The sequence below is a fragment of the Melospiza georgiana genome, chromosome 7, assembly GCF_028018845.1.
Source record: "Melospiza georgiana isolate bMelGeo1 chromosome 7, bMelGeo1.pri, whole genome shotgun sequence".
In the NCBI taxonomy this organism is placed as follows: domain Eukaryota; kingdom Metazoa; phylum Chordata; class Aves; order Passeriformes; family Passerellidae; genus Melospiza; species Melospiza georgiana.
This window is the reverse complement of record NC_080436.1, coordinates 16,831,469-16,857,051: the sequence shown is the minus strand read 5'-3', so window position 1 is coordinate 16,857,051 and position 25,583 is coordinate 16,831,469. Positions and strand designations below refer to the sequence as shown.

Sequence of the window (25,583 nt, the reverse complement as noted above, 5' to 3'; positions counted from 1 at the left end):
CATGAAGTATTGCTCTCCTTCTGAGAAAATTAAGCTTGGTAGTAATTGAAATGTCAGGACAACTATCATACTGAAAATAGAACATTTGAGGAGACCCATTGAGCTGCTGGGATTTGGACTAGAAATGCTTACAGCTTTATACCACAGGACATCCAAGATGACCCAACTCCAGCTGATACTGCAGCTACTGTGATACTCATGACCAGTAGTTTATATTCCAGTCTAATCAGGACTAGTCTATCAGCCACATCCTGGCCAAAAATTAACTGTTGATACCAGCTCAAGATCATTCCTACAAATCTCTCCAACTGCTGTAACTTCAGCCCAAGAAGTTGGGCCATGACCATTCACGTCTCTGGCTCCTCTGGCTCTGTTCACAGGCTGCAGAAAGTGGAAGATTCTCTCTCCCTTCTGCAGTGCTTAGGGCCTTGTGCTGTCCCGTTCCGAGGAGTACCAGCCACTGTCAGATGATGAAGCTGCTCACAGCCATCTGCTCAGGACTCTGGCAGCCAAGCAGCAAAGAGCAGCCACACATCCCAGATAAGACGAGGGTCACTGGTGACAGACTGGGCTAGCACACCACATCAGCCTAGTGCAGGTGCCACGCCCACACTCGTGCTCCATCCACCAATCCACATACTGACCAAGCTGGAAGACAACATAATTAGCTGCTGTTGGGTCACCTTAGCTGGCCAGGACAGTCAAGTTTTGCCTGTAAACTTTGAGAAGGGAAGGAGGAGAACACATGTAAACTTTAACTGAGACTGGAACATAGGCTGCCCGGCAGGTTCTTTCACATTGATGAACCAAGACAGTAGGTAGAGGCCACAGAAGTGGGAGTAGCACTGAGCTGATGGACTGGTTGCCCTCATTAGACAAGGCCACACACACAACCAGGCAAACTGGGAGAACATTTCAACAAAAGAGGCAAGATGCATCCCAGAGGTGATCAGCTGTGCCTGATGTGCTGTGTTGGACTGAAGCAAGGAGTACTGTGTCCTCTTTCCACAGCACACATCACTGTAGCCTTCAACAATGCACCACCAGAAACAATTCTCACATTGCACTGAGGAAATCAGTACACTTGCTTTTCTGCTGCTTCAAGGCCAGCACCTTTGATCATCCTCTAGTACAGTGTTGCAATAGGGTGGGGAGGGCTCCTTCCAACACAAATGACTGTTGCATCCTGGCAGCTCAGACAAGAGCCACACTGCTTGGTTTTGGAGCAAATAGCTCAATTCTCACTGCTGGCCTTTTCCTTTCTCAGTGCTGCCCACTGCTGGTCACTCCTAAACAGCCACCACCACCTACTGCAGAAATAAATACTGAACACAGGAGAACTGAACAAAATGCACGTTTCAATCCATAGTTACATTGATGAGGGCATTATGAGGCAACTGGTTAGAATGAGCAAGTGATCACTAAATCTGTCCCAGATTCCATGTTCATTTGATGTTCTTCCACCAGAGACTGGAAGTCAAAGGACAGTATTCTTGCTTTTCAAACTCATTAAAACTCCTGTTATTTACTGGCCTGTATTATAATGAAACGAAAAAGTAAACTCATCACCTCAAAAATGAGTAAAGTTTTTTTTAAATGGAAAGAAATGCTTATTGTAATGATACAGAGACTCACAGATCTCTGCACATCTCATGCATCATACAAGATACCTGTTAGTTCAGGTTTTCCTTTTTACAGAAAACAACAACTACATTCATCTCCGTGACCAAAAAAAATCATGACATGAATGCAAGAAAAACATTCTCCTGGCAAAAATTCACCATGAGGTAATTGCATTGCTTGAAAGTAAAGGGAAACTGAAATGGATTTGAAGTGATCTGCCAGGAATGATAGTTGCATTAAGAAGAAAGCTGCAGTATTCACTTTGTCTAGCAACTCACTACCTTTACTAAGGAAAGGGTTAATCTGCTTCAAAACTATAATCAATCAAGTCTTGTTAAATTAAAGGGTATGTTAGTTACCTGTTTCTAGGAATTTGAGCAACATTCAGATCAAAGTACTCTTTAGGAGTGAAGGGATATGTTTTGAGTTTGGCAGTATACTGATGACTGACAATCCATTTTTATGGGATTCAGCTAAAATGCAATTATGACAGATAAACCAGAGCTGTACTGCAGTAACATAACTTAAAAGATGGAGTCATAGGGCATTACAGATGTGGAGCTGCCTTAAAAAAATACTTTTTACAGAACCCAGTAAGAATTAAAACTATGGAGCATAAACAGCACAAGTTATTAATGGATCCTAAACAGTCAATTACAGACCTTGTAACAATAGCAGAACTCATGAATGAACTCATTCTTCTCTCCCCCATCCACGTTTGGGGAGTTTATTTCACATTTTCAGTACCAAGTATCCACTACAGAAACATGAGTTGCATGTATTCAACACCATTTTGGCAGTGCAAGACTTCCAGAGATCGTGTACTTCTTCACCATCAGGATCTGGATAGAATGTCAGTCCGGTACTTAGAAGGAGATAGCATCACCTTCCCTACTGACAGCAGGGATGTCACTTATCAGTGCTGTTCAGTGGTACCTTACAGTTTAGATCCTTACTGAGGCAGGTTTGCTTGTTATCCTGCAAGAGGGGATTAAAGTGCAAGCAGATTTCACACTCTGCAACATGATGCCCATGGTCAGTGTAGACATGGAACTGCAATCCTCTTGCTGCTGGACAGACTGCTGGAAGAGAATGGCCTATAATGTCATTGTCCTCTTGTGCTTTCCCAATATGGGCTTCAGCTCAGCAATTCAGGCCCAGTCCTGTCCAATGGTCTGGCACCATCAGGAAATACTTGTCCATAGCTTCACAAAACCTGGTCCGGTACAGCTCTGGAGAGACCACAGTGGGCATCTTACCTAATGGGTAAGAGCCAAGAGCAGTTAGAAATGGGCTAAAGATACTGCAGAACAGACAGATGTCACATGAGATTACACCAGCAGACAGCATAAACTTGAAAGCCACAAGATAGAACCTTATAAATTTCAGCAACAAAGAAGCATGAGGTTTTGCACCTGGGAAAACACAATGCAGGAGCACAGCACAGGCTGGGATCTCCCTGGGGAGCAGCTCTGTGAGAGGGACCTGAGGATCCTGGTGGACAAGCAGCTCAGTGGGAGTGAACAGTGCTGCTGCTGCTGCTGTGGCAAAGAAAGCCAGCAGGAAGGACACTGGGCTGCATCAACAAGGACATCACCAGCAGAGAGACAGAAGGACACAAGTCATTATCCCACCAGTATCCCAGCATTATCTTCCACCTGAAGGTGCTACTCTTCCAGGCCATACCTGGAATACTGGACACAGTTTTGGTCCCTGCTATATTTAAAAAAAAAAAAAAAAAAAAAAAAAAAAAAAAAATAAAAAAAAGAAGAAGAAAAAAGGGGGGGAAAAATGGAAAAAAAATATATATGTACATGGACAGGCTGAAGAGGGTTCAGAGAAGGGCCACAGGGATGATCCAAGGACTAGCAAGCCTGCCACATGAGGAAATGCTAAGAGAACTGGGCTTGTTCAGCCTTGGAAAAAAGGCTGCTTAGAGGAGACCATATCACCATGTTCCAGTATTTATAGGGTGGCTAAAAAGAAGATGGAGACTCATTTTACAAGGAGCCACATGGAAAAGATGAGGGGTAACGGATATATGTTATTACTGGGCAGAGTCCAGAGAGACATAAGAGGAACACTTTTCTCAATGAGAACAACCAGCCACTGGAATAGTCTTGCCAGAGAAAGGATGGATTCCCCAACAGAGGGGATTTAAGATTCAGCTGCAGAGGGTATTAAGCCATCTTGTACAGACTGCACTTTTGTCAAGAAAGGTTGGATCAGATAACCCTTGAGGTCCCTTCTAACCTGGTATTCTATTATTCCTTCCTCTGTTCTCAACAACTTAATCTGTCACAAATTTGCATGGTGGGGAAGTTGTGACTTTAGCAGGGTTATAGAAAGCTTCCATGTAACAAGGAAACATGATCAAAATCTTTGCTTTCAGTCTGGACTTACCTTGTCCTCCCAAGATGCCAGTTGACTTTACCACCATTTCCAGCTTTTTGTCCCAGGTAAAAGTACGAATATAATCTGTTACAATAAAAAAAATCCACACACAAATATGTTTTACTTGTTTTAATCCAAGTAACACGGTTTTAAAATGTATCTATTTCCCCCCAAAGAGGGCAGGAAAGCAGCAGTGCTTTATAGTCAGAGCTTCAGTGTTTTCCCTACCAGTTGCCTCATTTTCTGTATTATGTTTGTGTAGGGTGAATACAGTCTTTCAAAAGCCCAGCAAGATCACAATCAACTCTTCCTGTCTCCACAAGCACAGGCTGCCCAAGCACATCTGTCTTTATCCATGTTAGAGTGTCACAGGCCCATCTACAAGGGTCACTTCACTCATCCTCATCCCAGAAACCCCACTAGAAGCACTGAGGCTTGGACTCCTCTCCATTTAAACCAGTATTTGTCATCGCTGCAGCCACCTGCAGGTTTGATAACAGAATGGAAGGGATTGCCACTTGATGATAGAGAGGACTGGAAATACCACCTACCAGTCAGTGACTCTGACTGGCAGAGGGGGCAGCAAGAAGACAACTTCTGAATTGTTTCCAAGCCCCTTCCAGAGAAGGCATGCTCAGTCACAAGCACATGAACATTTGGGCCTGCAAAGCTAAAGCTGCAGTAAGACCAGCTTTCAGAGACCTAACTTACTTGTTTCCTGTATCACATAAAGATCTAAAATAGGTAGAGATACTGACCTCAGATTCAAACACAGTCCACACTAAGATTTTTTAGTTCCAATCCAACACAAATTTAGCTTGAGTACTTTATAAGTTCTCCAGGTATCACCTAAAGAACATTTTAATAGTCTGATACAGCAGACATGTTCTCTCTTCTTGATAATATTTGTGTTCACCAAGTTCCTTCAGATATTTGTGTTAAACGCTGAAGGAGCTGGTAGCTTTAAATATCATATATCAGATAAGACTTAACATAGGGCAACAAAAAGCCACACATACAGGAGAAGCACATGGTCAGTGTAGTCCCATCCTGTTTGTTCCAATATTCAAGAGTCTACAAATCTAGAAAGTAATAACAACTTGCAACAAACAAGAGCTTGCTTTGTAGCTCTGACTTTAATTCTCAACTAAAAATGTTATTGAAAAGGCTTTTGAGCTTTATCAGAATAAGTGTAATCCAGACCTCCTGTCCTGAGATCCCATCTGGAAGCATTTCTGAGCTGGGTTTCATGACCATTTCCCCAAGTCAATTCCACATCCTGCAAAACTGCCTCATCTCTAAGTCTTTTATACTACAGAAGTTTGTGTGTCTAAATCATCTCTTTTTCTGTCTCTCCAGACACAAGCCAGAGGATGCAGTAAGGTAATTACTGCATTGCCACCCACATTATCCAGGTCAGACTGTATGATTATATGAGATCCCATGGTTTAACTTCTTTCTTCCAACCCGACCAATACTGTTTCTCCTTAGAGCCCCTCCACACAAGATTGAAGCCTATGTAAACACAACTAAACTAAAGTTTACAGATTAAACACATAAAAGCATACAAATAACTCAACTGGAGTCAAAGTGTAGGTTAAACTACCTATGCATACACTCATGGCAATGTAAATGCTAATCTGAGCCTATGAGAGACCTGGAGAGAAGACTTACTGCCTCCACTTTGAATACATGTAAGAGGTGAAGCTGGTATTCCACCAGGGAGAAGACAAGATTTCTTGACATGCATCTCTCTGGTGGGAGCATTATGAACATCTAAACCAGAAGGGAACCATTTCATCATCTGAGAGCAACAAAATACAAAAGACAACGTACCAATGATCCCAACGACCAGCTCGTTGTTGGTATCATCCCGCCCCACCAGCAGGGAATAGTCGATGATGAGATGGCTGGAGAGGAACTGGGAATCACTGTGTATGGAGGCTTTCAGCACAGCTTTGCAATGGGAACGGATGTACAAGGGGTTGTCCCGAACCATCTTCAGAAGGTTTTCATCCAGCAGGACCACATCACAGGTTTCCTTGCCTGTCTCTGTTTTAACATTTCTATTCCGGAGGGAGCCCTTCAGGTCAAACACCTGCAAATGGAGAACAGCACTGCTTTGTTTCACTTTTCTGGGTTAAAGACTTCAGTACCTACCACCTCAGAAGGCAGCACAGCTGGACAACTCTTTCCTTCTCTTTAGGAGGAAGACAAAAAAAATTTTTGTAGAGAATAGCATGTAAGCCTAGGTAAAAGCTCTGCCACCTCAATACCTCAATTCACAAGTTTTAGGTAAGTTATTTCACTAATATTTAGTTTAAATTAAGAGAAAAAGGATGCCTCTATTTTTCATATTGTTTAGGTAAACTCAGTTTTCCAGCCAGTTTCTACAGAGTTAATTGCTGACAAAAGCAAAGCCACCGAAGAGGGAGGTGGGTGGTGCAGTGAAGCACCAGTAAACACTCCAAGGCAAATGACAGACCCATCATGAGGCTGGAAATTATCTCTGGAGTTCTCCAGTCCAAAGTCCTGCTTCAAGGACTTCTGCTTCTCCCTGTTAGAGAAGGTTGTTCAAGTTCTGTCCAGTCAAGATTTCACTAACTTGCATTCAATAGAGTCCACAGTCTGTTTGGGTTTCGGCTTTGTAGTGCCTGAGCCCTCCTCATGATTTAAACAACAGACAAACAAAAAGAAAACCCACAACATCCTTTACATCCATCTAGAATTCCCTCCATCCACTTTCTCCCACAAACATTCCCTGTTTGAGGTCAGGCACTGAGAGGTAAAGTGGAAACAACTGATACTATCAAGGTTTAGAAGTGATGTTTGTTTGAACTTCCTTTTCAGCTTCAAATCTCTATTTAAAGAGAATTTCCCCCTAGTAATTTTAATATCCTCATTCCAATGCCTATAAAGATGGCTTTTCCTTGACTAAGAGCAAGACTGAACTCAAAATCTTGTCCCACACCTGAAGTGGTTCCAAGAAAGAACAGTGTGTTGAAAAATAATTAATTTCCCCCACTACAGAGTAACTCTTTCTGAGTGAGGCTCTCATTCTAAACTAATTATTCTGTAATTCCAGTCAGTTCCTCTGAAAGTTTTGTAAAAAGATTTTACATTTTCATAACCAGGTTACTAATGCTTTCTCTCAAACACCAGAGATACAGGGACAAACAGGACTTCTGAAGACTGAACCCTGCACAACAGCCAAGCGAGGCATCAAGCCCCTGAGGATCACATAACAAGGAAGAGGCACAAACTGTCACCTTTGAGCAGTGTGAGAGGTCAACAGCACATGCAAAGTTAAAAGTCACCTAGATGGCTACGAATGACCCTGCTCTTTCTCCCAGTCACAACTGCACTGCAAGGAACAGAACACTTGGCTCTTACCTGAGCCATTTTCCTGCCATAGAAAAGGTTTTCCATGACAAGCAGATCCAGCTTCTTTTCAGTGTTGTTTTGAGAGTTCTTGTAACCGATTCGATAGACCCCAAGGATTTTAGCCAGTGCTGTGGGCTTCTAATGAAGACAAGACATGGGTTAAGATCTGTGTAGACAATCAGCAATCCCACACCAGAAGCACTACTGTTCTGTCTGACTCTGTATTACAGCTCAGAAGTCCAAGCATAAATTTCCACTTTACATCCTAAAAACCCATTATTAATGTAACTCACACCCTCCAAAATTTTCTTTTATTTAAATGAAAAAGGTTAATAGAAACTTCTACTAGTCTTTAAAATCCAGAACACTGCCTAAAACAAAAAGCACTTTTTTTAATACCTTCTGTTGAACTGCATTAGTGATGTAAGTGAAGTAGTGTGGAGCAAAGTCAAGGAATGACTGGACTTCCAGACGAGGCATTTGCTTCAAGATGAATCTATCATCTGTTTTAATATTAGACAGAGGCAACAGGGTTACATACAATAAGTGATGCATATTTACAATTTTTTAGGACTGTCACATAGCTACAATGGTTTAAAAAATTAAAGCACTCCAATTCTCTTAAATCCTTACCCTCAGAAGTTCATTTTTGGATTCTTTTTACTTCAGATATTCTGAATTTCAGCCTCCCTGGATTTCTACCTTCCAGTAAAACATGGACAAGAGACTGACTACACTAGGTCTACCTCAGCTATACAGTCTTCCTATATAGCCAACAAAAACTGCCTACAGACTATTTTGTTCAATACTTGTTTTACATAGAAGCCTAGAAATGGCTAAAGTTCTAAAAAAAAAAAATTAGATTCACAATAGCACATGAGATTTTAAGAAACACTGTGTCTTTAACAACAAGTTTTCCTTGAATTATACTCGTTTTTGTTTTCTGAAGCCTGCCTGAGAGAGTACAACCCTTCGGTTCAATTGGCTTTCCTAGCTGCTACTGCTGAAAAACAGAACTATATTTTGTTTTCCTGCACATACAAAGAGACAAATTATTTGATATTGAAGACCCCAGAACAACTCAATTTTCCCTTCTCCCTCCCTTCACAATCAGCAACCCTCTGGACAGAGGCTAACAGGGATTAAATTACACACTAACCACCACTACACAGAAATAAAACCCCTAAGTACAAAGGGGGAAGGAGCTGCATTTACCCTCAGTCACGTAGAACGCAGCTCCAGATTTGCCACCTCGTGCCTGCCAGGGCATGGAGTGAGAGAGGGATCGGATGAAATCCTCCTCACTGCTCCCCAGGATCACTTCACGCATCCTGTGAAACTCCCCAGCATAATAAATCCGGCAGTAGAACTTGGCATTTGCATCTGAGAACTCTGCAAAAAATGGTTTTCCTCAATAACAGCATGCACTGTCTACCTGAGACAACACTGAGATTCTACTTGTGTCTAGAGGAGTACTATATTGCTAAACATCTCTCTCATGCTTAGTGTAATTCAGAAGTCTCAACCAATGAGATTTAAATAGAAAATGATAGGAAATTCAATTCCCTCTAGATAAGCTCATAGTATATGTCATGGGGAAGTGTTCAAACAAAAGAACAATTAAAAAAAGTCTGTGGAGTACTTTTGCAAAAGTGATTGATTGCAGTAAGTAAAAATTGCATTGCTATTTTCTTGATTTGCTTTTCCTTCATTATACCAAAAATACCAAGTAAAAACAACCATTAACTTCTATGTACTGCCACTGCATGTGCATGAAGAAATGAGTTTGCCAGCTAAGTCTAAGTTGTTATTTACAACTACTCACGGAGTTCCACATGGGGATTCACCACCTGTTTTTTCTGTCCATCTCCTCCATCTCCATCATCTGAAGGCATAAAGGGACATTTGGTCAGGGCTGCTCACTATTATTACTGAGAAAGCCACATTAGGTACTACTTGTAAACTCACTTTACAAGAAAAATATTTTCTTTTTTTTTTTCAAGAATACAGTGGGAACTATACACAGGGAATTATAAATACAGCTATAGTTGTATAATATAATACATATGCTAGAAGGGCACTGCTGTTTATGGAAAAATCCAGCCTCTCTCTTCATTCATTTTCCATGAGCTAAAACAATGAGAACTAAAGTGAGAAACTAAGAACTAAGGGCTGCTTAACTAGAGCCAACTCAATCCAAAGGCATTCAAGACCAGACTACTCCATGTCCCTATAGCTTGAATTTGAAAGATCCTGTTTCCCTTATTACAAAGAAAAGGAATTTACTCAGGAAAAAAACATATTTGATATTCAAATGATTCATTTTCCATGCATGCAGAGTAACATTGGACTGCTGAAAAAGTACAAGCAGGAGTGCATTTGGGGCCTTACATGGATGGATGAGGTTTGGGAGGAGTACCAACCCAAGAGGGAAGATGAACTCTGCAGTCTTGTACCTTGTGCCTCTGCTCCTTGGTTTTCTGCTCCCTCTTTGCCCATCTGTCCAACCTGGTAGTAAGCACTGTCAGCACCACGTAAGGTCTCTTTCTTCTGGGAAGACAGGTCTGGGCTCTTCCCTCCCGTGCCACGGAAGAAAGACAAAACACCAGACGGTTTCTTTGCTACAGTGAAAAGGAATACAAAAGATGGTGTTGGCATTTCCACAGGACAGGCAGTTTAATAACAACATGACTCCTATGAACATTCCACATTCATTGTTCTATGTGAAGCAATGATGCCATTAAACTATAACTCATTTGCAACTTCAGGCAACTAAGGTCCATGAGGGTGGATGATCCAGTGTTCTGAGTAGCATCCTAGGGTGCAGAGACATTTGAAAACACAGACCAAGAATAAGTGTCTTTAATACAGTAAGAACTTCATGTCTCCATTTCAAGATCTTTTAACTGCATCTCTTTAAAGAAGGCAATGCCAAAAGAAGGGCATTATATCCCACTGAACAGGCTGGATTCAAGAACAACCTTAGGTTCACTACATAATAACATTTCATCAGAGAATGACAGTTTGATCTCATAATAGTTCTCATAAGAACTATTGATCTCATAAGATCTTCATAAAAATAAAAAGCCCACACACTCCCATCCCTCTCATGTGTTACATTAAGTCAATACTAGTTACAATTTCAACTCAGAATGATGCTTTTTCTTCCCCACGTGAACTAGCATCCAGGTTAAATGGACTCAAGTCTGAGCTATTAGCACCATGGATGATTTTGGTAAAATGGCCTTACGCTGCTCTGGCTCTGCACTGCGAAGGGGACACACGTTAGCCTCAGGCAGGCGGACAGGGCTGCTGCTCTTGGGTTTGCTGTCTGACATGCTGAAAGGAGAAAGAACAAAGAAGTGATGAATCAACAAATGCTGCCACCTAAGACACTACTGCTTTATGCCTGAACATTTATCTCTGACCCCTGCCTAAACACTAAAGGAAAAAAAAGACACCATTTAAAAGGTGTAACAGTGTGGGACTCTCCAAAGTTGTCCTCCTCCATCTTCCTAAAAAATATCTCTCAAGGTCCATAGCAAAGTTCCATCCATGACCACAGCAAAGTAAGCAGGCCCAGTATTCCTCTTGGCACAAAGCCAAGAGATTAGGTGATGGAGCCAGCATGGTCCATAATGTGAAATGGAAACTCACATACTGAAGTATGTGATGGTTACAAGGAATGAGTCAGATTCCATCAGAAAGCAGACACCCTAACAGGGGCATATTTTGAGGGTTTTCCCTCATCCTAGTTTTGGTTTATTCACTACCATCACTGTGTCTTCATTCTATGTACTGTAGTTCCTGCATGTAACCTGTTTGGTTGTAGTCCTTCTTCAGAACTGCTCTTCAGAGATGCTTTGGACAACTCATCCAGGGCATTTCTGTACTCCTTGCAACTGATGAGGAAAAAAGAAAAGAAAGGGAAAGGGAAAGACCCAAAATAATTAAGTATTCTCTTGGAAACTCTGAAATACCAGCCCAAAGACTCAGTTCAGAGACAGCCACAGTAAACAAAACACCACAGTAGAAAAACCTCTGCTTTGTTTTTTTCTTATTATTAGAACTCTTTTTCCCTAAAACAGAAGCTGCTCTAGACAATACTGCAGGAAAAATATCCCATTATTCCCCCCCCCACACAATTTAAGAATGCACTTCTTAAAAAATCTGCTGCCTTGTGACATGCAAACACAAAGGTTTACTGAAGCAGCTGGTGAGAGGAGCTGAGCAGTAACAAGAGCTGCTACAACCAAAGGTAAGCAAGAAACAGACTGCAATATCAATACAAATAGCTGTTCCCCAACTCAGTTGCACTTCCTCCAGCTGGAGAGGCTCAGCAAACCTTAGCTGCACTTCTTTCTCTAGTGATAGATATCTCATTAAAAGAAACACCACAAAACTAAGTCATTTTTGCATACTAGACTTCCACTAAAAAAGTCCAAAATCCAGTTGCACTTTCATTACCTCAGCAGTAAGAGGAAAGAACCCCATCTCTGTCAGAAACTCTAACATGGCTTAATATCGAAATTCTGTCATGCTTGTTCCCCATCATAAAAATTTAAATATTCCTCAAACACAAAAGCTGCAAAAGTAAAGTATGTCAGATGAAAAGCCAAATCACACCAGTACCTGAGAGCAAAGGCTATGATGGAGCTTGGTTCTTTCTCACAGACTGCAATAGGTACACGTTCATGCTCATACATTAAGTAGTGCTTATCTGGGTCACTAAACAAAAACAACAGACTGTTAGTAGATCACAAAAATTTGTGTAAAGACTAGAAGTTTTGGTCAAAACCCAGATATCATCACTGCACTCCCAGGCACAAGCTGTAAGTCTCAGCATAGAACCAAAGTTCCCCAGATCAGCTTCTCCCAACAGACACATTCATAACTATGTGGTTAATTCTAAATGGTAGAGTGTTAGGGAAATCAGCATTTCAAGCCAGCTGCTTGGATCAGAAGACCAGCTTTAGGTTAGAATAAGAGTCTATTTCTGTTTAGCAGCCCCTGTTTCTAATGGCACCAAAACCTGCCTGAGTTTGGTTTGACTATCCAGCAGCATAGCCTGTAGACTGAACTCATGGGACAAACCTGGATTCTTTTCTAAACAGGCAGTTTATGACAGAAAATTCCCCAAAGCCTCCTGCATTCTTGTATGATTTTTTTCCACTGATCTGTAGGGTCAGTCATTTAGCTTTCACCTCATCAGCCCAAGGCCTGTGCTCCTACACTGGGGTGGGATTCCCAAGTTAAACTCAGGCTGCCAAACATTAGGCTCATGTCAAACGAGAAACACTACAAAGCGCGCAGACCAAGTAGCTGAGAGACTTTCCAGCCTGCCCATCTTCACACCAGAGGGACACTTGAGGGCACATGCAGTAGCTGTTGAACCTGACCTACACCCAGATAATGCCAATTTGAGTCCAACCCTTGGAAGAGCTCTGGAAGCAAAAACAAGACGCAGGCATGTAGCTTTAGTTAAGGAAGGGCTTTGCTAAGGAAGGGCATTTCCACTCCCTCCCTGAAGCAATGGAGCTAGAAGGCACCTTTCTCCCCTCTTCCCCATCCCTTCATCTCCCACAAGAGCTCTGAGGAGGCCTGCCTGCTAGGAGGAAACTAATACTGGCTTTACACAAGGGCAGATCATTCATAAGAAAGGTGGTAAACCTACAATCACCTAGAATGGACATAGAAAACTTCCTACCTTGAAGAAGTTCTCTATCTTACTCAGGCAAACTCAAGTAATGCCTTAAATTATAAACTGAGCAAAGGAAGCATGCATGGCTCTGCCTGCAATCTGACAAGGTTGCTGATTTTGTACATTTTTGTATATTATGCAGTACTTACAAAGGAAAGGGAATGGGGTTATAGTTGTTTCCAGGCAAAAAGTTAGCCAAAATAGCTTTCATAGTAGACTTCTCCTTCACTTGGCTGTCTGTAGATCCCAGTGAGTGTCCATCAAACACATCTGGAACAGACACATGTCAGGTCTGCATCACAATATCAAAGTTTAAGCTTTAAATTCAGAAGGATGACTACAGACCACACAGTTAACAGTTATTTGTCACTTCCTAAAAGGATTTTGTGGACTTGGCACAGAAAAGCAAGAGAAAGAACACAAGATCACAACTGAACTATACCTTCTGAGCTGCTGGTTGTGTCCTGTTCAGAGAGTGTGCTGGCACCAGTCACATGCTCCGATGCAACCTCTGGAGAGGTGGGCAGCTGTAGGTGGGTGGAGCCTGTGGAGCTCTGACTTGATAAAGTCGTCAGGAAACGATCCTCTGAGAGTACAAGGACAGTTAAGGACGGAAGAAATTATTTTACATGGCTGTCAGAAGTGATACTGTTTGCTCCCAGCCCAAGCTATAACCAGCACCTACTTTTAGAAAGTTTTTACTTAGAAAGCAGGCGAGGCCACACAAACCAAAGGACTGGGCAAGCTCATCAATGCAGCACCTCCAGAAAATGTGTACTCTTATAACTACTACCATCAGCTCCCACAAACTCCCAGTATGCCCTACAGCTAAGAGATCTCAGCACCCATAACCAGATCACAGAAGAGGCAAAAGGCATTTCCCAAATTTCATGTAGTTATTCAGTTAATTAGAAAATTTCTGAAAGTTTTTAAACTAATGTTCAATGGAAAACTCTTGTTGGCCAACTTACTAATCACTAGTAATTCAGCTTCATATTAGAAGCAGATGGCCAACTTCTATCTTACCACTAGAAAAAACAAATGTGACATGATGGGGATTTGGTATTTCTCTGACTTATCAAATTTTACAAAAGCTCCCATATTATGCCAGGAAAAGGGCTACAGTATGCTTCTATTGGCATATTATGAAAAATAAGTAACAGACCTTTCTCTCCATTCTGCAGTGCTGGAGAAGCATTGCGTGGGGAAGCATCCATGCTGCTGATCTAGGCAGAATAACAAAACACCAACGTTGGCGCCAAGCTCTTTACAGTTTTATTTCCTCCTGTGTGGAACACTTACAAAAGTAGATGTATTATAACAGAGCACTCCCACCCACTTCTCAGCCTCTGCATGTCACTGTACCTGTTACCATATGAAAAAGGCAACAGCAACTCAAGTTCACAGGATGCTTATGATGGCTGTTACCTGTGTATGCTGCTACACTCCCTCTCTAAGAACCTCCTTCCTGCTAGATCAAGGTAAGGTTTGCTTTAGCACCTAACAAATATGTGTTAAGTGGAAGGGGAATTTGTACAGGCAGCAGAGCAAATCCAGGGTCTCTAGGAGTTTTTAGTGCACCTTGCTACCATAGAACTATTGGGAGTTCAGCCTCTCAGTGTCATGCTCATATTGTACTGCCTTGCAGCCCAGACATTTCCTCAGAGCTCCAGCTTCCCAAAGGGTGGAAGTTCAGCATGCTGGCGTGTGTATCCTTGGACAGAGCTCTTGAGGCAGCAGTCCAAAATCATTTATCCATCCCTTCAGTCAGTTCCCAGAGGATACATCACAAAACATCACAATCTGAAAACCATTTTCAGGCCTTCCTGTGTCATTTGCTCTGGTTTTTTGTCAACATTATTTGCCTTTTCTTTTTCACAAGGGGTGCACGTGATGGGCAACAACCTAGGGTTGAAGGAGATGGCCCAGTTCCCATCTAGGCACACACTCGACAATGACTGCAGTTCTCTGATGGCAGTGTTCACATCAACACTACACAAACATCACAGAAAATCAGCATCTCTTTAATCACTATTAAAGAGAACTCAAGCCAGTCTTAAGACTATTGTGCTGCCCAGGAAAAAAAAATGTTTGAGAGGTTTATAGCCTGTTAGCCATACCTTGCTTTCTTCACCTTGCCTCAGTCTCCCAGGGCTGGGTGGTACTGATGGACGTTTTCTCCCTTTCTCTTGTTGGAAGAGATCCTGCAATCTTAAATAAAAAGTAATAATGAAACAAACAAACAAAAACTACCACACAAAACCACCACCACCAAAGAAAAACTAATCAAAGAGTAGGTTACTGTTGTTATCTCCAAATGACACAAGTTATCAAGTTTCTCCATAACAAACTCAGATTGCTGCTAACACATGCCAAAGATGTTTCAAATGGCCAAAGACAGCACATTTTCTTTAGCTCTGAGACTATTTCACCCAATCCATAGGTCCCATGCTCCCCTCTTCCCATCTCTTCCACCATTACTCAAATGAAAACTTCTCCTCCAAATGCAAGTTGTGCTCTACAACACAATACTTTTATCATATTGCCTCAAATGATTTTCTGTTCCAACTGATCAGCTGTGTGTTCTCAACCAGAAGAACACATTCAGAACAAGCTCAATACAGTAACTGCTCTAAAGTGAAAGGAACTACAGCTGAACCTCTTCCCTCCCAGCATCAACACTGCATCAGTGTTGCTCATGATTCCAGCATGTGTCCTCTTACCTATTATTCCAGGCTTGCAGCATCTCACAAAGTCCTTGCTTTTTAGCTATCAGAGACTCAAAAACAGATTGCAGCTGTTGAGGCGTGTCCAGTGATGATGAAAGCAGCCTTGCTTGGATTTTCTCAGTCCAGTTTCGAAACTCTCCCTCTTCCATCTGCCAAAAGAAAAACTGTCAGTGTTATCTCACAAAGACAACACAAGACCCGAGTAGCTCCTCCACACACTTAGCCTATGGACCACTGATGTACAAACAGCCTATTACCTCCTTTTGGGCAAAGAGGTCTTCCATCTTCTCTTCCCTCGTTTTGCTGAAGGTATCCGTTTTCAGAGAAGCAAGGCGATCATCCACAGCAAGATACACTTGTGACACCCTGCCAACAGCAATGCAAAGAGTTAAGCTGTGACTACTTGGAGCTTCTTCAACATTCTTTAAAATAGTCTGAATGTGTTGAAGTTTAGCATTTAAGAATATAAAAGACAGTATATGATAGCCTTCCTGCTTAGTAAGCTATCCAACTGTAGTCACAGAGAAAGTCGGGGAAACTTTATTAGTGATAGGAGAAATCTAGAAGTTACACACACTGACTTCTGTCTCCATGATTTATTCTTAGCAGTGGAAGTTGTCAGAGAGCAATAGAAATGTCTCAAACACATTACTAACACAGGGAAACTATTGTGTTGTCTGTGATTAGGAAGAATCTGGGTCTGCAAGCTATACCTCCACCAGCAGGGCTCAGAAAAAAATGAGTACCTCTATTTCAGCTCTAAACAAAGCTCCACAGGTTTTGAAGTCAGATGGTCACAGAGACATAACAGCAATACAGGAATGCTGTGACCAGACAGAACAGCAGTCTGGCTGGATTTTACAGAGTTTTCATCTTGCCTGTCTTCCACCTTTTTGTTCCTATATTTAGGCTCATGGTAGTTCACCTTAGACTACAAGGAGGTAGAGTCTGCCTGCTGTTACCATATTCAATAGCTGACAAAGGCAAAGACTTCTATACATCAGAGTTTTATTGCCACATGACCAATAGAATGACAACAGTTCTACAAGAGAACAAGAGATTTGAGCAAGGTCTTTGCAGTTTTTTGGGGCTGAAGAATTGAAACTCAGTCAGATGTTCTATTAAGGAACATTAGGATAAGAGTATGAAATACAGCCTGCAGTTTTCCAGGTCAGCCTTCTAGGACCATCTTTTAATTTTTAGCATTAGATGAAGAGTTAAAAATACTTTAACTGGGCATTTCATAAGGTAATAGACACCTGCTGATGGTCAACCCTTCAGTAGCTTGGCAGCATTATTCAGAAACATGCTATATGACTCAGACATCAGTGAAACATTCAGGGACAGAGATGAAAAGAATCTTAGTTTCTACTGGCAATGTTTAACCTGACTTGCCGCCAGACAAAGAGTTGAGACATTAGTACAGACAGAGCAAGCAAAGGTAACAAAGATTTCAATATCACTCTCCCTTGGAAGTATATATGCATATATGTTTTAACCTATTACTTTTCTATCAAATAATGAATACTTAGCCAAATCTCATCACACTAGCAAAATTGTTATGTGTTCTATTAATAAAAATACAAAATACAGATAAGATTAGGAAGACATTAAAAACAAAGCCTACTTTTGTGAGAAATCCTTGAGATCCTGCAAAATAGTAACTTTTAATGGAGCCTGTCGCTTGATGTAAATCTTGGGGAGTGGGACACACACCTCCAGCAGCCGGATTGGAGAGTAGCTGAGAAGGGAATACAACAGCTTGTAACAAAAGCCACACCACACAGCACCAGTTCTACACCATACTGAGGTTTGAGGCCCTTATATGAAAAAGGGCACTGTCAATGTGTCCAGGGCTTTAGCTACTTTCAGCAGGAATAACACTGTTCATTCTCCCAGGCAAGAAGTAAAATCACAAATCATACTGCAAAATCAAAATTTGGAAAGCATGTGGAATTAGATAGGGAAAAGGATTTCCCTTCTGTATCATGAACAAGAACCATCCACTCTTGGAACACTGCCCACCACAGCAAGGACAGTGATGCCACCCACAAAGCCCTCTGCAAGCCAGCACACAATCCTGCCCTTGTGGTTTTGGTACAGTTATGCTATCCCATGCTATACTCACAGTGAAGGACAGAACTGATGAATCCTTACTAGAGCCACATGCTTCATACAGTACCAGAGAAAGAAGGAAGTTTTTAGCAGTGGAACTCACCTGAAAGATGCCACCATCTGATTATAGGAGAAATACTGGTGATAGTCGTGGTGAATGGAATGCCCACAGGGCTCTGCGTTGGCCCTTCGAGTGTACTGGTACCCATAGAACCTCAGCTCAAGGTATTTAGCAAAAGACATAGACCAAGAGTCATTGGAAAGGGGAACAACTGGTGTCACCTGAAAAATTGAAAGGCAAGCATCTAAATTTCATCCTTCAAACAAGATTAAGGAGAGGATTATCCAGGCAGCAATCTAGTATTCCTAGGACCCGAAACAACCATGACCCTGAAACATACTTAAGAACAAAGATAGCATTTATGCATAGCTAAGGCCAGCACATAGTTAAAATAAATCTGTTAAATAACTGCTAACTGATGATGAAAGATGCTAAGCTGGGGGAGTCCAAACATACTGCTGATGGAAGCTTATTTCTGGGATGCTATTTCTCTGTATAGAGTCCATTTCCAGCAACCCAGTCAGCAGCAGGGCCATATCACATACTTTCCCCTGGTGATTCTACAGCTACAAATGCTTTGGTACTGCTCTGCAGTGCATTTCAACTTCAGAAGTGCTTCCAAGCTTAGAGCAGACACTTTACGCACACTTAACCTCAACCACATAAGTGTTTACATGAGCACACAAAAATAAAAGGTTACAGAGCAGCTGTATACACAGCAACACAGGGCTTGCTGTCAGCAACTGCGTCAGCCTCCTGCAGGCATCTGTACATCCAACACCCACGTCTAAGGCAGCCTAAGTAGGTGACCTGAGTCATCCATATGTGTAATTCACATGTTTTGCATTTCAGGTACTGCATTAATCTTTTTTCATTATGTTTTATTCTCATCTCTTTGAAGGCTCCTCATGTTTAGCTAGACATGAATATCCAGTTAGCAATGTTTTCTTAGCTAAATTAAAGAACAAGTTCCAGATAATACACAACCTGACTATCTTGTGGGCTTTTTAAAGCAATTTAGTATTTCTCTAATGAAGATGTTACTTTCTAATGACTACTAAAGGAACTCCAGACATCACATTGACGCAATGTAGGCTGTTCAGTCCACAGCAGATCAAAGAACAGCAAGTGGCTTCAGCCAATTACTACGCCAGTAGGTCTTGGTGTCTGCCCTTTCCCATATGCTCATAAAGATTCACTGCAAGGGACCATACTCTTCACCTCTAAGTGAGCAACTACATTTTTTCTGCTTAGATCTATCCTCTCAGAGTCAGCTTTGACACTTTCTAACAAGACTACCTCACACAAGATTTTTCACCCTCAAGGATCCCAGTTCTAAATGAGGAATTTGTAGGTAACATGAGAACACTTGTACCAGTAACAGGTTTTCTGCCAGTTTAGCCATAGCTCCAGGCATGAGCACTTTCTCAAAATGCTGCCTTTCCATACAAAGCCAGTCACAACAAGAACACTAAACTGGAATAGCAATGATTGTGAAGTCCACATGCTTACCTGTTTGCACAGTCTGCACCAGGAGTAAGTAAGGATGGTGTGCTGGTACCCAGGCACGGGGGAGTCCAGCTCCTTCAACACAATCTGCACACAGCCCTGCCCGTGAACAAAGCGACGGATGTGGTGCACCATTGGTGTTTCACAGAACATGCTGGGGCATTGGTAGGAAGGTCTTACAGAGAGAAACAGAAACATCTATGAATGATCATGTACCAGGCACTGCTGAAGAACTGATTCAACAGATCTAACATGACTTTTAATATCCTGGAAGTATTTATCTTCACTGTAAGAGTTTTTTAAGCCTGTAGTGAAGGCTATATCTGCAGAGCAATTTAGAAGGAGCATGTAGTGAAGTTGCATCAACAGTAACGGCTGTGTGTGTCCCAAAAGCAGTGACTGGATACTGGTTGCTATCACCTTTTCACAATGAATCACTTTCTACCAATATATTCTGTATAAGGATCAAGGCACCTGTGGAAGCCCTTGGCACTAAATTAAAACACTGCTTTGGCAGTGTAACCAAGCAAATACTACCAAGGACAAAGATGTGACAAAGAGCCTTAAAATGACAATGTTTCAGCTCCTGAAGGAAAAGGTAAGCAACACATTACCATAAAACATCTTTGAACAGCAAAACCCCTGACCTTTCTTTGGATGGGTTTTTTTTTTAAGTCACAGAAAAAAGACTAATACTAGAAAAATAAAAGCTGAATTGTTGAGGTACTAAAGTCAGATAAGATTCTTCAAAACCAGAGAGCGTGAAAAAGCTCAGATTCTCCTTGCTCACGTGAAAAAAATAAAGAATTTTAATTATTGAAACTACAGAGATTGAGAAGCATTCACTTTAGCAGACACTACCCTAATGAGCAGAGAGAAGCAGGAATTTAAAAGAGGGCAGCTAAGCTCCTTCTCACTGATCACCACAAGGGGAAATACTCCAGAAGGCTGAACACTGAGAGCCTTCTGCTACTCCAAGTGGCCAATGCAGAGAACAGAGTAAGCTTGTCTTTTGAGCAGGTTACCCATCCAGCTTCACAGCCTGCTGAGACTCTGCACAGGGTTGTGACAGCACCAGTTATTACAGAAACACAACAACTTACACCTCTGTGAGATGAAATAAATGACACAGTACTTTTCCAGGGCTCAAAGCGTTCTGGACCATTTACATTGGCCACTGTGCACATATGACAAAGCCTTACTCTGAGACACTAAATGAGTAGTGTTAGCCAACCCTTGTATGAACTTTCAAAGAGGAACCTCAGAAAATTGTGACCAGAACAGTTGCTTGTCTTGAAAACCAGACAGTTGGAATACATGTGGCTCTTCATTTGGCCCTTAAACCCTAATTGCTACAGAAAGGGCTACGTGAACACATTTGCCTTTATAAACTTATAAACTTTGTTTCATAATCTGTTTCACTTCCTCATGAAAGGGAAGAAGGACAGGGCCAAAATAGGAAAGCAATGGATGTATTTGCTTGTAACAAGTGAGCACGAGGTAAGTAGAATAAATTCCTCCTTACCTGAAACAGTAGCGCTCCAGAAAAATCCCCAGAGTTAGGTCATTTTTCCCATAGAACTCCATAGTCACAATCCTAAAACAGAAATAAAAGCTTTAGAGACTGGATGCCATCACCATTAGCTGTGCAATGGTCTTTAGGAGCACAGATCTACACTCACTCCTGGCTTGTTTACAGCCCTGTATAACTTCAAAGATTGTTTTTTCCACATGACTACCCTTCCTAGATCCCTGCTGTCAGGTCCCTGCTAATAATGAGATCAAAGTCCTACTAGAATAACTTTAAACTTGACATTTAAAAGTCCAATACAATTCAACTGCACTTCTGAAGATTATTTTCAAAAATATCTAGGCAGAGAAGTCTAAACATCTTTGGGCTTCAAGCACTAATGTTTAAACAGCTACAAAAAAGGGTACATCCAGAACATGAAAAAAGCCTCAAGAAATCCTTATTCTTCTAGCACATTTAATAGCAACTTTAGTTTCCCCAGAACCTGAGCTGACCAAGCCATTTAAATTGTGTATCAGTGTAAGTGTCATAATTCAGATATCCCTAACATCACTAAATTACATCCTCTCATTGTTGCTGCTTAGTGAGCATATCACCATCATCTTTGGTTCATTTCTAAGCTTTCACAGGAATTTCAGACCTTTCCCTGTAAGAGGGCCATCTCTTTATTTTCACCTAAGTTAAATGATTAAAATCACCTCGGCTAATGATCAAACACCAAGACCTCTCCTGTTTAGCAGAGATAAAAGTGTGTCATAAGTTGCACACAATTAGCAAATTACAGCCCCTTAAGCTGGAAATAAAGCTCTTAATACTGATGACTATAGTATGAAAAAGATAGCAATATATTCCAATGCCACACTTGTAGATAATACAATCTACAAGTATTCCAAGATTCTCACAAGGTTCACTTTTGGTCTTGGACATTGTCCTGTGTCCATTTACACTAACTCTTCTCCTCAAGACTGCATGCAGTGCTCCCCCCACAGAGACATTACTCTGCAGTGAAACATCAACTCTGCCTTTGGTTTCAGGCTGGCCTTTCTCATTCATGCCTTGGGTATTCCAGAGGTTGTGCAATACTGCTGTAGATTCACCTGACCACGCAAGACCAAAGGCTTTTGGCAAAAGTTCCTGTTACAGGATGAGCACAACCTACCAAGGAAAGCACAACCTCCTTAAAGAAATACTGCCATGAGGCAGGCACTGACTGACTTTCGGAAAGAAAGAATAGCAATTATCCAAGCTGTAGAGGAGTGGTTTTTATACCAGGGGCTAACACAGGCACTTGGAGCATTGCTGGACTGAGCAGAAGAGCTGCTGAAGAGAACACAGAGCCTCTGATGGTTTACTGGACTCAGGCAATCCACCTAGTAGAGAGAAAACAACTCATTCAGTAGTTACAGACACCTCCATTCACACACAACTTCTGCTGACAAAATTCTATTCTAGTAATTTTATTCAAAGACAAGTATCTGCTTTCTCCTTTTGAACAGATGAACTTGGCATTATCTCCCAGCCTCAGGTAAACTTGCTCTATGTATAATTGCTAAGTGTCATTTTTAGAACAACATAACTCATAATAAAACCAATGAACATGCACGTGTTTCTGTGGAAATGAAGCCAAGAAAAAGAGAAAACAACAAAAGCCCCATGACAAACATCCAGTGTCTCTAGATTACTGTATGATGTAGGACATCTTGGATTCAAAACTCTGCCAATATATTATACTTCAGTTACTCATTCAGGCTATAGAAAGATTTCCATCTTTCTATTCTCTGGGAAGAGATGTACCACACTGCTCTTGGAACAGAGCTGTTCTCCCTTCCATACCCTACAAAACTATGATGTTGCAAAATACTTGTCTTTGATCACTGAGTAAATTTAAAACACCATCAGTCAGTCTGATCCAGAGCAAGGGCTACTCTTACAGTTTATAAAATTATGGCCTGTGAAGCTACAGAGATCTACATTTAAGTGCCAATTAAAAAGTGACTTCTGCTCATGAACACAAGGGCTGATTGGCTCAGGGACCAAAATGTTGACTGTTCCAACAGATCAATTCTGCTACTCTTGTTCATAGACATTTTTCCAAACAGCTCACAATTCAAGGAAGTCCCAAGATCTCCTTTTCCTCAGATATAAGTTGGTTACTTTCATGGCAGTTTTTGGTAAACTTTAAATATTTTTGTTACAAACACATACTCCCTTGCTTTGAAATCTCAAAGAAGATGCCTTTCCATTATGTGATTCTCACTTTTCTTCAGACTACCCAAACTTTTACAATGAAGCAAGTACTTCAATGTAATTACAGCCTACTGCTGTTTCCATAACATAAAGCCCTCTGAAAATGAAAGCACATTTCTATAAATAACCAAATACAAGGAGCAAGGAAGTTCAGTTTAAGAAACTTCTTAAGGTTTGCTCCCTCTTCATGGACTCATTTTCAGAAACCAGTTAGGTACAGCCCAGCCATACAGGCAAAACTGATTCTGGGCTGACTTTGTGCATTTCTCAGAGACATTTTGCAGTCTTTTGTTCTGAATGATTGCAGAGTACCACAATCTAAAATGGAGTTATGACCCAGTCAACAAAAAAAAAAAAAAAAAAAAACAAAACCAAAAAAACCATAATCAAACAGAAAGAAATGGACAAAAACATCCCCTCTGGTTTAATATGAGACCCTAGACCTTCGGTATACCATAAAAAACTGATGCAACTTGAGTTTTGAGCAGCACAACTCAATCTTACCTTATGAGACCATGAAGATTCACTCTGAGCCAGTCCCTTCTCCTCCTCTTCAGTTCTGCTCCCAGTTTTTCCAGTAGAGACACTAGACACATCCTTATTTTGGGCAAAAGGATCTGTGCTTTTCTGTAGTATCCTCCCTCCTCTGGCCCGATAGTCAGCCAGCATTCTGGCCAAGCTCTGGCTATCACGTAGGTGCTCTGCTATTCTAGTATTGACCAACTCATGAGAAGGTAAGACTTGGATAGCCTTGGCTTGGACACTCCCATTCCTCCCTTGTAGTCCAGAGAAATCCCGCAATAATTGCTTCTTCCTTCTGCTCTCCAACTCCTTGTATTCCTTATTGAGGAGAGGAGACCAATAAACTTGTTCGGGAAAGTATTCCCGGGCAGGGCACCTCATGCCTTTTTCAGTCAAAAGGAACGGCTCACGGAACGTCAGCACTGGGGAAATGCACAGGATGACATCTTTCAGCTCCTGCTTAAACGCTGCAGAGTAAGTTTTGAGACGATCCTCAGACGAAGTCACCTCTTCCGTGACATATAAACCCGTATCATCCTGGAGAGGGTCTCTGAAGACTCTCATGTGACTCTTGGATTCCTGTAAATCATCTGCCTGTGGAAGAGGCTCTAGTGCCTGGTTATCCAGAGTAGCCAAGTGCTGGTCCATGCCATGGAGGGGCAGTGGGGATGTTTCAGGTACTGCATGAGGTACAGAGCTGAGCACTGCAAATGGTGACTCTGCTTTGTTATGCTCTTGCTGCCTGGAGGACACCGTTTCCAGCTGGCTGTTCTCTTGGTCACTTCTGTCAAATACACCCCTTGGTTCAGGCATACTGACCTCATCAGAGGACACGGATTCAGAGATTACAGGCAGCTTTTCAGAGGGCAGTTCAATGTCTTTGACTGCTGCGCTGAAGTCCTCACCATTGAAGAGGTTCTGTTGTTCATTTTCATCTCCTGGCCCCTCAATAAGGGAATGAAAGGAAGTGTTTTTGGTGAGAGTAGGGGGCATGGCAAACTCATCCATAAGAAATGAGATTTCCAGCTGGGAATGATAAGCCACACAGACCATGAAGATCAGGATCTCCTTCACACGAGCCAGCTCGTACTCTGCAGCACCACACAACTTGATAGTGCAACCCAGGTGCTGGGGACAGCCTTCAAAGAACATCAGGGGTTTTGTCTGATCTAGAAATAAAACATGGGAGTTAGGATGACAACTACAGTTAATCTGCTTTTAGATACCTCACACACCCAAGAGACTGTAAAGCAGACTAAGAGCAAGTAACATTAGTAGCTGCAGAAATTCACATTACTGCACTGAAATAACTTATTTTCACAAGAAAAAAAGGCATTGGGTATAAATCTTCTCCTGTTTTATAAAACCAGCCAGCATAAAGTCAAAGTGAAGGCCATATGGAACATCCTGACCTAAACACAGTATTCTAACAACACTGTAGACTCTGCACCAGTGGGCAAAAGAATGACTTCCCTTCCAGGCACATTTGTTCACCCTTACAAATCAAAAGCCTATGACATTCTGTGACATTCTGAGGGCAATTAAAGGCTGAAAAGGGCAATGAGGAAGTTCAAGGACAGATTTGATTGAACTTGGAGCAACTTGGTCTAGTGGAAGGTCTAGTTCCTGCCATGGCAGAGAAGTTAGAACTAAATCATTTTTAAGGCCCCTTTCAACTGAAACTTTTCTATGATTCTATGAAGAGATGCAAAGACTGCATCTCCACAAAGATCTGCATCCACAGCATTTATGTGTGCCAGCACCACT

The 25,583-nt window shown here is 41.6% G+C and overlaps 1 protein-coding gene across 3 annotated transcripts in view; it reads right to left on the bottom strand.

The window, feature by feature from the left end:
- Positions 1–496: 496 nt before the first annotated feature.
- The window catches only part of PIKFYVE (phosphoinositide kinase, FYVE-type zinc finger containing), a 61,855-nt gene continuing 36,768 nt past the window's right edge, over positions 497–25,583 (bottom strand). For all 3 annotated transcript variants that reach the window (XM_058027912.1, XM_058027913.1, XM_058027915.1), the window contains 23 exons: positions 23,799–24,985; positions 22,317–22,417; positions 21,042–21,113; positions 19,520–19,691; positions 18,050–18,228; positions 17,459–17,572; positions 16,089–16,197; positions 15,826–15,980; positions 15,223–15,313; positions 14,268–14,328; positions 13,545–13,688; positions 13,252–13,372; positions 12,034–12,129; positions 11,220–11,303; positions 10,652–10,740; positions 9,858–10,022; positions 9,227–9,286; positions 8,617–8,793; positions 7,801–7,904; positions 7,411–7,539; positions 5,854–6,115; positions 4,027–4,101; positions 497–2,882 (listed from right to left, as the gene is read on the bottom strand). In XM_058027912.1, coding sequence (XP_057883895.1) covers positions 2,767–2,882; positions 4,027–4,101; positions 5,854–6,115; positions 7,411–7,539; positions 7,801–7,904; positions 8,617–8,793; positions 9,227–9,286; positions 9,858–10,022; positions 10,652–10,740; positions 11,220–11,303; positions 12,034–12,129; positions 13,252–13,372; positions 13,545–13,688; positions 14,268–14,328; positions 15,223–15,313; positions 15,826–15,980; positions 16,089–16,197; positions 17,459–17,572; positions 18,050–18,228; positions 19,520–19,691; positions 21,042–21,113; positions 22,317–22,417; positions 23,799–24,985 — 3,863 coding nt within the window. In that variant the 3' untranslated portion in view covers positions 497–2,766. The remainder of the gene's footprint in view (positions 2,883–4,026; positions 4,102–5,853; positions 6,116–7,410; positions 7,540–7,800; positions 7,905–8,616; positions 8,794–9,226; positions 9,287–9,857; positions 10,023–10,651; positions 10,741–11,219; positions 11,304–12,033; positions 12,130–13,251; positions 13,373–13,544; positions 13,689–14,267; positions 14,329–15,222; positions 15,314–15,825; positions 15,981–16,088; positions 16,198–17,458; positions 17,573–18,049; positions 18,229–19,519; positions 19,692–21,041; positions 21,114–22,316; positions 22,418–23,798; positions 24,986–25,583) is intronic.